The 12,995-nt window shown below is 37.7% G+C and overlaps 1 protein-coding gene across 6 annotated transcripts in view; it reads right to left on the bottom strand.

The window, feature by feature from the left end:
- The window catches only part of GRM5 (glutamate metabotropic receptor 5), a 552,365-nt gene that overhangs the window by 79,446 nt on the left and 459,924 nt on the right, over positions 1–12,995 (bottom strand). For all 6 annotated transcript variants that reach the window (XM_059070417.2, XM_067038305.1, XM_067038303.1 and 3 more), the window contains 2 exons: positions 8,704–8,872; positions 4,184–4,310 (listed from right to left, as the gene is read on the bottom strand). In XM_059070417.2, coding sequence (XP_058926400.1) covers positions 4,184–4,310; positions 8,704–8,872 — 296 coding nt within the window. The remainder of the gene's footprint in view (positions 1–4,183; positions 4,311–8,703; positions 8,873–12,995) is intronic.

The raw sequence follows: 12,995 nt of genomic DNA, 5'->3' as shown, positions 1-12,995 counted from the left end.
GTATGCATGTAGCCAGAGGAAAATCATTTCATTCTTCTGTTTGAAAAACTTCACTGGCCTCACACTTGTCTATAGGATAAAGTCCAAACTCCTTAGTTAAAGGCTGTCTCAGAGGATGGCCCTAATACTTACTTCCATCTTCATTTGTAACATTCCCCATCATTTACTGCAGATTGACATTCATTTACTGAGTGCCTACTCTGTGTCAGGCATTGTGTTAGATGCTAAGAATGCAAAGGTGATTGAGATATGGTTATGTCCTTGAGAAACTAATGATTCAGTAGGGGATGCAGATAAGTATATAGGCCATTAAAATCCAGTTTGAAAATGATGTAAAGAGGGAAGCAGAATTTGCTTAAGAAATAACAGAATAAAGGACTTACTAGTCTAAGTACCACAAAGAATGTATCATAGAGAAGGTGCCATCTGGGCTGAGTGAGAAAGGTGAGCAGGAGTAAACAAAGTGGAGTAAGTGCATTTCAGGCAAGGAAGGTAACACCTGTATGGACATGGAGGAGTCGAATAGCATTGTGTGTAGATGAGAATTATAAGCAGCCCTTGATACTAGAATGTAAAATGCGAATTATAAAGTGGTGGTGATTGAAATTAGAAAGATCATAGGAGGGTGAGGGAGAGAAGGAATTTTGTATGCCATGTTGAAAAACTTGGACATATCCCATAGAGATATGAAAACACTGGTCAGTGTTGAGCAATGAAATGAAAGAGACAAATCTGTGTTTTGGATACATTATCTAGTAGCAAGATGAAAAACAAACTTGGAAGCATGTGGCATAAATTTGGGAGTAGGGAAATAAACTGGGAAAGAACTGTAGTAGTCAAATGTGAGATGATAACTTAGTCAAGGGAAGAGTTGTACCAATAAATGGAGAGGAAGGAGGGAGAAAAATATTTAGCAATGCAAATAGGCAGACTTGCTAAGTGACTGGATATGGGTTGCCAAGAAGAGAGAAGAGTTCAGATGACTCACTTCTTTTTGTTTGGAGAAATTAGGAGGATGATGGTGCCATTTATAGCCTTAGTGCTGCACACTTTTCTCAATAGGATCTTATTCACTTTAAAAAAAATGAGCTTAAAGATTATGCCTCAAGACTAAACCTTCTCTAATTTCTCCAGGGTTAGGTGTGCCCGTCTCCATTTTTCCATAATACTTTGCTCATTTCTCACCTACAGCACTTGGTCTACTGCATGGTTACTTACTTATATGCTTTTCTCCCACTAGATTGTAAGTTTCTTGGAAACTTAGACTAAATTTTACATTTCCAGTTTCTGTTACATTTCTGGCACAGACTAAGGCCTTAATTTGTTAAATTAATTAATTCATACTTGAAAATCTCAAAGACATCTCAGGCTGATCTTGTCTATTGATCCTTATCAAATAATGCAAATTTTCCTCAAGGCAGAAAATTTGGTAGCCTTACTTAATATCTGTTGGCAACCAATTCATCTGTATGTCCTGTTGGTTCTACTCCAAAGTATATCTGAAATCTGCCAATGCACTGTTTAGCCCAAGATACCAAGAGCTCTTGGTACCTGCAGTGGCAACCTGCAGTAACCATCCTGCCTATCTGCCTCGTTCCACTTTCCATCCCTATCCAAATTATTCTCCCTCACAGCAACCAGAGTAATGTTTTAAAATTATACATCCAATCATGTTTTTTCTTCTACTACAGTCCCTGCAAAGGTTTCTCATTGAACTTGGTATTAAACACTCAAATCCTGAACCTGTTCTACAAGGCTATACAGTATATGATCTAACCCCTGCTACCTTTCTGATCTCTTCTGACATTGTTTTTCCATTGGCTTATCCATAAACTGACTTTTATATATGCTTTTTCCTCAGCAAGAAACGCCCTTCTCATCATGTTTTGATAGCTATTTCTGTATTTATCATTTAGGTCTCAGCTAATCTTCACTTCTTCAGAGATCTTTTATGACCCCAAATTTAAATTATATCTCCCCTAATATTTTCATTTTTTTTTTTTTTTACTCTTGTTCTTTTTTTTTTTTTTTGTAGTACGATGGCCTCTCACTGTTGTGGCCTCTCCTGTTGCGGAGCACAGGCTTTGGACGCGCAGGCTCAGCGGCCATGGCTTACGGGCCCAGCCGCTCTGCGGCATGTGGGATCTTCCCAGACCGGGAAGATCTGGGAAGACACAAACCCGTGTCCCCTGCATCGGCAGGTGGACTCTCAACCACTGCGCCACCAGGGAAGCCCTACTCTTGTTGTTTTACTTCATACTACTTAACACAATTTGTCCATGCCTGTCTGTATGTGTCTGAGTGTGTGTGTGTGTGTGTGTGTGTGTGTGTGTGTGTGTATGTGTGTGAGAGAGAGAGACAGAGAGAGAGAAAGAAATGTCTCTCTCCCAACAAGATGGTAAGTGATATAAGAACCATGTCTATTTTTAACCCCAATTTCTCCAGCATCTATTATTATAGTGCAAATAGTAATAATAAAATACTTTTCTGTTGAATGAATGAAAAAGCAGACCATGTTCATTGTGATAGTTTTACAGAACATAGGACAAAAAATTACATCTGCATATTCACGTTCAAGGTGCTTAGCCATGTGGATAGTTGAATCTGTGAAATAGTTTTCCAGTTTAATGATAATCCATATTGAAATTAGAAATTAGAAAAAAAGTAAACAAATAGTATAAAGGAAAAGATCACTAAAACTGCTCTTCATTTCCCTCACAAGAGAACCAATCATATTTTTTTCTTTCTTACATTTTTACTGTATGTGTGTGTGTACGTGCGTGTGTGTGTGTGTGTGTGCTTTAGTTTACCTGTAAACTAAATTTATTAAAGACTTTGTGTTCAGCACTGACTTGGCTCTGGGGATAGCAGGATGTATGAGTATCAGAAAGCTTATCATCTAACGGTGAAAGTAGGACACAAATGCTATCACAAGGTACTTCGGTGTTTTATTAAATCAGAATTTTTAAATTTTTTTTTTTAAGAAAAACAATGTCTTCTGCATAAATACCAATCACTGAAAACAAGTCTTAATGTGAGTTGGCTTCGAAAGGCCCAGAATCACAGGATTTTTAGAACCAGGTTTTTGGAATAAGCTAATACAACTACCATGGATAATCTCTTGTCCTATGAGGGGTCAAGTCTAACACTGATGACGTTATAATTCTCTAGCCTCTAGGAGTTTGTGCTTAATCCACCTTAACTGTAAAACCACTGGGTGACCTGACATACCACATGGTGGGCCCTCTGCCTGGAATGTCTTCTTCTCTTATTTCCCTGCAAAACTTAGTTTCACAGGTTCCCTCCTCATACTCCATGTCCACAAACCTGTGTCCTTTATTGTAATTACATTTTTACTGTTTATCTCCCTCATTAACTTCTTGACGATAGAGGGCATATCTTCATTTTTACATCTTTATATTGGTGGTAGGCAAATAGGCATCTAATATGCATTTGCTAAATGTTTATTGAAGGAATTGGAAGGAAAGATGGAAGGTATCCTGTTTTCATAATGTAAAGATTAGAAATGGCTATGAAATATCATATTGAGAACACAGGGACAATAATTCCTTCACATTTTTGGAGGAAAAAACTCATAAACCAAAACATCACAGAAACAACAAAAAAAGTAACCCCCCTCCCCAAACTCCCCCCAAACCAAGCAGAGATGAGCCTTACCCTGTGTTGACATTATTTGAAAACTCATTAGTTGGAAGTTTCTGGTTTAGATTAAGGAAAAGCAATAAGAGAAACAGTTTTAGACCAAATTCTACCTAATTCTGTGCTACCTTTTTGTTCTTGGATATGTCATGGTATAGTTTAGTCTCTTCCGGCTAATACTTCTCTCTCTACACCTCAAATCACAGTTAACTAGGGCCCTGCTTAGGAACTTCTGGGAATATCCTGAAGATGGACTGAAAATGCCCAGTAGAAAACCTAAAGATTCTGATCTAGTTTGGGGGTGAGGGCAGGAATATAGGCCGATTTCTCTGAGCGATCTAAAGATTTTCATGATTAGCCCAGGTGTTGGGAAGGCGTCTGTTCCTAAGGGAATTCTTTGTTGCATAAACAATTCCACCAAGATGAGAAATTCTTGGAGATGTTACCCCCCTCCTCCCATGTCTGTGTCCTTTTTGAGTTGATTTTGCGGGATGTACCTGTGCTGACATTGTGATACATGTACCTGTAAGGTCATCAGTGGGCCAGGACCCCAGCTGGCATGCCTTGCAGGTGTACTCATCAAAGACATACTCGTTCTCTTTACAAGGTGTGCAGGTCCAACAGCAGCTGACTTCTCCCTTCCGGATCACCTAAGGCAAATCGTTAAAATTTTGATTATTTTTTTCACATAGATAAAAATCTAGCAATCCTTTATTCAAATGTACTGCTTTACAAAGCAGAAGGAGGCTTTCATGTAAGTTATTTCAAATGTTTTTGGATAGGCAGTGTAAGTATTAATATTTTCATTTTATAATTAAAGAAACAGGCTGAGTTTAAGCAACCAGTCCAACATCATAAAATTTGTTGGTGACAGGGTCAAGAATGAAATTAAGTGCAAATCTTTGGTAATTACCTTTAGATACCTGTATTAAGCGTCCATGTTTGTGCTCACATGTAAATATATATACATTTCTGTATGTGTATATGTAACTGAATTTTTCCCAGAGTTTGTGCCTTTCTTTGCTTCAAATTAAGAACTTTTGCTCTCTGGATTTACCTTGGCTTCCCTCCACTAGTTGAATAATTGTTAGCCAAAAAACCCACATTGTATACCTGCTAAAGTTCAAAAATATATCCATATTGATAAAAAATAATTAGGAATTTATTTTGAATTAAGAGGCAGAAGATGAAGTTTTTTCTGGAGATCACCTCTTGGACTGTTTCTACTAAAAATCTGGTTCAATAATTCAGCCCATTCCTTCCTATTCTAGTAGTTTTGATTTGCTTAGGATAAAGATGGTTAAGGTCACTGAGACTATTATATACCTCTTCATGTGTTTAACTTTTTTAAGGCAATGGAAAATAATTGAAATAATTTAACAGTTGAAAGAGTCCTAGATATTATTCTTTAGAAATGGATGTCTTTTATTTTTTTTCCACCACTGGTGCATGAATAGCTTCTGTGGAATAGAGACAGCATTCATTAAACATTCCTATAAATAATTAAAACTCTGATTAATAACCAGACACAGGAGTGGTTACACTCCATATCCTTATCTTAGATGCTGACTCTATTTAATGACCTTTGATAATAATGTCTAGATATCTATAGCCAAATACAGTTGTAGGCTGGCACCCCTTCTGTTTTGTACTGTCCCTTGTACTGACTCTTGACATTGCAACAATACAAGTAGGAAATGACGACAAAAGAGGCTGAAACATCCTTTCCCTAAAATAACCAGATCAATTAGGTAAAATTGCTAATTTAGACCTGCTTAATCTATTGAAAGCATTCTTCATAAGAATGTTGACTGTTTGCTGGTGATTTAGTGCATGCCATGTTGTGTCATCTCATTGAAACATTGGAACAGCTCTGTATAAGGTGGTTGGTTTTATTTTATTCATTTTTTTAGGGACGAAAACTAAGGCGTAGTGATTTCACACAACACGTGGGTGAATGAGGGATCAAATAATGCCTGTTGGACTTCATGTTACTGCTTATAAATATTGAGCCTTATTGGCCTGTATAAATATAGAGTTCGTGATATTTTGAAAGATATGGAGGAAAGAATACTGGCTTGAGAATCAAGGGCCACCAAGGTTCTAGTCTTACTTATAGCCACTAAATAATATGCATCCTTGAGCAGTCTCCCAGCTGATCCTGTTTCATCCAACCAAGACTAATGCTTTTAAAATAATACCTGCCTTTATAGAGTTTCCTGAGGATTAAATAGAATATCACAATGATTTGGAAACTGTAGAACACTTAAAAAATATTAACTGTTTTATTAGTAATATACATATAAGTATCCATATAGAGACATGAATTTCATTTTCAGGGTGACTTCAACCACATTTGGTAAAACTATCATTGGACAGTTACTAGATTTTGTAATGCAAGGAGGCACATTTCAAATGCTGAAGGATTCTTTCTTAGTAGCCTGGCGAACAAAAGCAGTTGCATTTTTCCTCTTAGAAATGTGCTAACTTTCTGTGATTCAATTTGCATTGCTTTGTAAATTTCAGTTTTTTTACCAGAGTAAGCTCATGCCCTTTTCCAAGATTAATTCCAATATTACAGTCTTTTTTTGAATAAATAGTGACAACTTAGTGTCTTCTTCTGATCATTCAGAACTGATTTGTTTTACTTTTTTTCGTTTGTTATTTATGTCCTGTTTCACACTCATTTTGAATACAGGAGGTGGTGACAGTTCTCTTTCAGATTAATTTCCATTTTTTTCTACTGGTGGTGCAATGGTTAAGAATCTTCCTGCCAATGCAGGGGACACGGGTTTGAGCCCTGGTCTGGGAATATTCCACATGCCATGGAGCAGTAAGCCCGTGCGCCACAACTACTGAGCCTGTGCTCTAGAGCCCACGAGCCACAACTACTGAAGCCCACATGCCTACAGCCCGTGCTCTGCAACAGAGAAGCCACTGCAATGTGAAGCCTGCACACTGCAAAAAGAGTAGCCCATGTTCACTGCAGCCAGAGAAAGCCTGTGCGCAGCAACAAAGACCTAACGCAGCCAAAATTTAAAAAAAAAAAAGTGTAAAAAAGCACCCTGGAAATAGTGATGCTTTCTTTTTGAATAACAGTATGTTATATATTTGAACCTTTGAGACTAAGTGTCCTTTTGTGGGCACTGAGTTAACAAATCTGAACAATTCTATGATGTGTTGATATCACTAGTGAAGTTGTTCAGTGACCTTATTAAACCATATCAAGAAAATATAGTCAATTGTATATTTAATGGAGAGAAAATGAGATCTGGTTAGGAGAATAGAATTTGGGATTAAAAGATGACTTTATAACCATTATAATAAATTAACTAGTATTGAAAATATGATAATAGGGAGTCAGATTCTTCCACTGGGTAAGTTATTCCCAGGAGAAGGGGGTAGAAAAGTATATATAAAGAAATCTCTTGAAACAGACATTCAATATTTTGAAGTTACAGGTTCAAACTATATTGCTGTGAAGGGTAAAAACAGAGACAACTTCCATGTAGTAATTTATCAGACTAATCTTTCTCAGAGAAGAACTGGAAATTATGAACAATTGATATTCTAAGTGAGTCTAAAAAGAATTTCACATGAAGTGTTAAACACTGCAAGATGATTGGCCAAGATGCAGACCATCACTGAATATTAAGAGTCAGCAACCTTTTTCTGCAGAGGACCAGATAGGAAATATTTTAGGCTTTGTGGTTGATAGCCAGGGCTGATTGAGGCTACCTCTATAATGTTTATTTCAAATACCTCCCCTACCCCCTTTCCATTCTCACTGTTTCTTCCATAGTTCAGGGACCTTGTCACCACTATCACAGTGTCCTTCTAACTTGTCTCTTCTTTCTTTCTTTATGTTTCATAACTCTACCCATGCATCTTCACCTATTATATATCAGCATCTTGGTCAAAATTATTCTCAGACTCCTGGTTAATAAAAAATTAAGTTCAGCCTGTTTAGTATGGCATCCAAAACTCTCCGCAAATGTGGCTTCAATCTATCATTGCAACTTTCTCTTTTACAATAACCATTTAGAGTAACTCTCCCTAGATTATTCACTGTTATTCCAGAACAGTCTGACTACTTCTGTACCTTTCCTGTTATTATTCCCTGTACATAAACGATCATTTCCCTACATCTCTCTCTGAAGTAATATCCATTTTGCATGGTTCAGTGTCTGGCATTTTATTCAGAAGAAATCTGTCCCTTAAAAAAAATTTTTTTTTTATTGCACCTTTACTGCACCATGTACATGGCACTGTACTATTTGACGTATATTAACTCATTTTAAAAAATATATATTTATTTATTTAGTTGTACTGGGTCTTAGTTGCGGCAGGCAGGCTCCTTAGTTGTGACTTCTGGGCTCCTTAGTTGTGGCATGCAGGTTCCTTAGATGTGGCATGCAACTCTTAGTTGCGGCATGCATGTGGGATCTAGTTCTCTGACTAGGGATCAAACTTGGGGCCCCTGTATTGAGAGTGTGGAGTCTTATTAACCACTGCACCACCCCCTTTCTTTTGTATGAATTTATTTAGCTCCCTTTTTTTTTTTCTTAATGAAGTCATCACATTTTACATGACATTACTTATCTGTGCCCATGATATTTTTCCTCATCTATGCTATAAATCTTCTAAGAGTAAATGTGTCTGACTTATTTTTGTTCCATTAATGTAAACTATCACATTAGTAGGAGTTGGGTAAATATTTAAGTTAATTAGAAATTGATGTGGTTTCCAGCTGTGAACTATTTATTCCCAGGAAGCATGTCTTTAAAGGGTTACATGAGTAGAAAGGGTGTGGACATGACTTATCAATTGGTTCAGCCAGTCCAACTACTAAGACTATTGTGGGTTTTACTAGATATCATAAGGAATTAATGAGAAAAGAATTTAAAAAAAACTGCCTTCTAAAATTTTGAAGCTTACAGTGGAAAAGACAAAACAAATATCTAAACTTGTTAAAAACAGTCAATGCTAATGAATACTTCTGAATTTAAAACAAAAATTAAAGAAACACAGACTTCACTTTACCTTTATCTGGCCTTTCTCACATGGTTCACTGCACACAGATCTGATGATGTGGCTTTTCTTGGACCATACTTCATCATCGTCCATTTTTAATTCTCCATTGTCCCAGCTTCCAACATTGATATAATCAAAATAATCTTTTCCCATTTCCTTGAAATTCATTATTTCATACCTTAGGAACAAGAATATAATAATTATTCAGCTAAAAATATAAATATTCAGCTATGAAGAAGCAATAGATTTCTGTCCTCCAAAATGTACCTATTGTCATATTGGTGACACTGGAATTTTCCACGACAGTACACTTTAAAATAACAAAAAGCCTGTCTGTTTCACTTTCTCTTCAGAGACCTTTTTTTTAAAACTTTCAAGCTTATACCTGAAATAGAAAATAATCCCATGTGAGAAGGTGACTTGACCTCAGCATGATGAAAGACAGTTTTGGAATAACTTCAAGAAGTTTAAACAAGTACTACTTTTAGGCTTCTTAAAAAGATAGCAAGGTTTTCATCTCCACTCAAATAAAATAATAAATTTTCCTTTGCTAATAACCAAGGGAGAATTTTGATAAATCTTTAATCTTGTCTTCAGCTTTAGGGAATGAGGAGGTAATTTGGATATGACCTGATTTTTACCTTTCTCATTTTACCCTTTGTCAATGGCTAAACTCATTGTATAAAGATACTTTCAGGAATGATGTTTAAAATAATTCTGAAAATCGATAGCTTCTAAAGCACCTCATGCAATGTAAAAATGCTGGGAGACACTGGAACCTTGTGAATTCTTAGACTTTATATGGGGATAGAGATGTAAAGAGGGAAGGTTAATGTGATTATTTATAAGATTTTACACACACACACACACACACACACACACACACACACACACACACACACGCACACACATATTTCCAGAGAAGCATTTCTGAAATAATTTTCCAATCTGAGGAAACTGGGTGAGCAATACCTCGGTTCCTGTAGACATATCTGTAGGTATGTCTTAGGTATACAGTGTCTTCACATAGTACCCTGTGCTTTTATTTTCCAGGACTTTTAGGATTGGTAGACGGGCTCTTCTAAATGCTTCTTTCAACCTCCATGCTCAGCATGTTGAGCTATCTGAAAATTGATACATATGGAAGACTTTCTAGCTTTTGGGTTCAAGTGACCAGGTTACCAATGCTCAGTACAGAAATGCTAAGAGCAAAGCTGACATCAATCTGTTTGGACCTGCATTGAAAATGATGCTATTCTGTTTTCACTCCCAATCACATTTTTTTTTTTTTTTTTTTTTTTTAGTGGTACACGGGCCTCTCATTGTTGTGGTCTCTCCCGTTGCGGAGCACAGGCTCCGGACACACAGGCTCAGTGGCCATGGCTCATGGGCCCAGCCGCTCTGTGGCATGTGGGATCTTCCCGGACTGTGGCACGAACCCGTGTCGCCTGCATTGGCAGGCGGACTCTCAATCACTGCGCCACCAGGGAAGCCCTCAATCACGTTTTTTACTGTAGTGTTTTTTTCAGAATGTTAACTTATTCTTTTTTTTTTTTTTTTCGGTATGCGGGCCTCTCACTGTTGTGGCCTCTCCCGTTGCGGAGCACAGGCTCCGGACGCGCAGGCCCAGTGGCCATGGCTCACGGGCTTAGTTGCTCCGCGGCATGTGGGATCTTCCCGGACCAGGGCACGAACCCGTGTCTCCTGCATCGGCAGGCGGACTCTCAACCACTGCGCCACCAGGGAAGCCCTAACTTATTCTTAAGTTTGGTTAGCTGTTCAGTGTTATCCTATAGTGTTTTATTTGCAGTCAGTAACAATTTTGAGTAACTGTCTAAATTTCACTTCTAAAAGTACCAATCTATAGGGTACAGAGCTGAGTCTTACACATTTCCACTCTGTCACAGTTATGCAGTGGCTACTAAGCATGCAGTGAGTTGAGATATTCAAACACAGAGCACTGAGGTAAAAAGAACTCATACATTATGGCATTGGCTACTTCAAATTGGCTACATGGGCCTCTAAGGCTTCAAAAGGTGACTGGCTGCCTGTGAGCAAATGACCTTTGAACGTTCTAGGCTGGGAGAAAGAAATGTTAGTGTCAGGAAGATTTTTTTTCTTTGCTGCTACTGATTTGAAGAGATATGAAGAGAGTTTCATTGCTTACCCCCAAATGAGCCATCAGCCCATTTCTACCAGTTTTTAACTTTGACAAGGTCTAGTCCAAACTGTCAATTGTACAGATAATGGACCTGAAGCTTGGTGAGGTAATGAGTGATGCCAGATTGGAGAGAATGCAAGTCTATACTCACTCTTAATACTTCAAGTCTGCTGTTGGTTTCTTGTCTACTCCAAATAAACTCAATAGAGCTAAAAGATCAACTTCCATTGCTTAACTGTTGTAGAAATCTGTTTTATATTGGAGAAATGGTAAAAAGTCAAGGGATCCAATTTTTGAAAAATAAACATGATAACTCTATAGAATGGAAAATGTCATATTTGACAGGGAAGTGATTTTGAGATAAGTTAAACCTTAATTTTGGTTCAAAACAATCAACCTACTTTAAATTTATTACAGATACTGAATCCTCCCTCTGGAATTAGCCCTTAGATTTTTGGTAGTTATTTCTTACTTACCAGACAATCACAGAGATATTATCACTAGTGGTTGTAGCTGTGAAAATACAACATGATTGTAAAAATCTTTGGTAGCAGTACATGAAAAAAAGAAATAGCTGAGAATAATTCTCTGTAAAAGAAGACCCCTCCTCCCTTCTCTTGTCAATTAATATGAATTCTTTTAGTTTTCAGAGATAGGATATAGATTTTATTCTCCATCAAAAGTGAGAGTGAGCATTTGAAAAATACTCTTACTTAAATTTTAGATAAGAATTAAAGTACATAATGGCTTTCTACCGTTGTAACCCATTGTTTAATTCTCTCTCATTCTCACTCTTGCTCTCTCGCTCTCTCTCACTGGGCCCCTTGGTTCCTCCATCTCTGCTCCTGAACCTTCTCTCTCATCACTGAGTGTGGGTTTGTGTAATCTGTCTTCTTTAATACCTCTTCCTCCTTTCCCCTTTCTCTCTGCCTCCCCACGTCTGTCTCTTCCTTAAATGGCCACAGTTTAGTGTTGAAATATACTGAAAATCTGTTCGAATGAATTTCCTAAAGTGTTCAAAAAAAAAACCAGATAAAATGTATTGCAACCAAAAAGAAAAAAGTTCATTTAAAAGCACAAAATAATGATTAGTGATGTTGAGCATTCTTTCATGTGTTTGTTGGCTATCTGTATATCTTCTTTGGAAAAATGTCTATTTAGGTGACCACCTAGAGGGGTGGGATAGGGAGGGTGGGAGGGAGACGCAAGAGGGAGGAGATATGGGGATATATGTATATGTATAGCTGATTTCACTTTGTTATAGAGCAGAAACTAACACACCATTGTAAAGCAATTATACTCCAGTAAAGATGTTTAAAAAAAAAAAAAAGCACAAAATAGAAACTAGAGGAAGGCAGGGTTCAGTTGAACAGAAACAAAGAACTTTCTAAGTGGTAATAACCCTGAAAATTAGAGCAGGCTTCTTCAGAAGATAGCGAGGTTCTCTTTACCCAAGGGGCTGAAGCAAGGTTGTTGTCAGGGAAACTGAAACATCATTTGGGGGAAGGGACTATGGAGAGTACTAGATTTATATGACCCTTAAGGTCCTCTCAGTCCACAGTTCTGAGGCTAAGGTGATTTTTTAAGTCCTTCTGTGGACAGAGCCACATATTAAGAATCTGTGTGCAAACCAGGTCAGTATCTGCAAATTTCTAGTGTTCCAGCCTTATTTTCTACTTGTCATATCTGTTTTTGTCCATCTTTTCCTCTTTTCCGGCCTTATTTTGTATTAACCAATTTTTTAAAGTATTCTTCTCTTGGCTTTTTAGTTATTTCTCTTATATTAAAATTTTAACTGCCCAAGAGGTTTAATAGGCATTCTTTTTTTTTTTTTTTTTTTTTTTGCGGTACGCCGGCCTCTCTCTGTTGTGGCCTCTCCCGTTGCGGAGCACAGGCTCCGGACGCGCAGGCCCAGCGGCCATGGCTCACGGGCCCAGCCGCTCCGCGGCATGTGGGATCTTCCCGGACCGGGGCACGAACCCGTGTCCCCTGCATCAGCAGGCGGACTCTCCACCACTGCGCCACCAGGGAAGCCCTTAATAGGCATTCTTAATTTAACTTATTCTACTTAAAGTAATGTTGTGTCACTTAATGTAAAATATAAGAAACTTGCCCCTGTATAATTTTATACCCCATTCCG

This window comes from Kogia breviceps, chromosome 7 (assembly GCF_026419965.1).
Source record: "Kogia breviceps isolate mKogBre1 chromosome 7, mKogBre1 haplotype 1, whole genome shotgun sequence".
NCBI classification, from domain to species: Eukaryota; Metazoa; Chordata; class Mammalia; order Artiodactyla; family Physeteridae; genus Kogia; species Kogia breviceps.
Note: the sequence above shows the minus strand (reverse complement) of the source record. Positions and strands in the feature narration are given on the sequence as shown.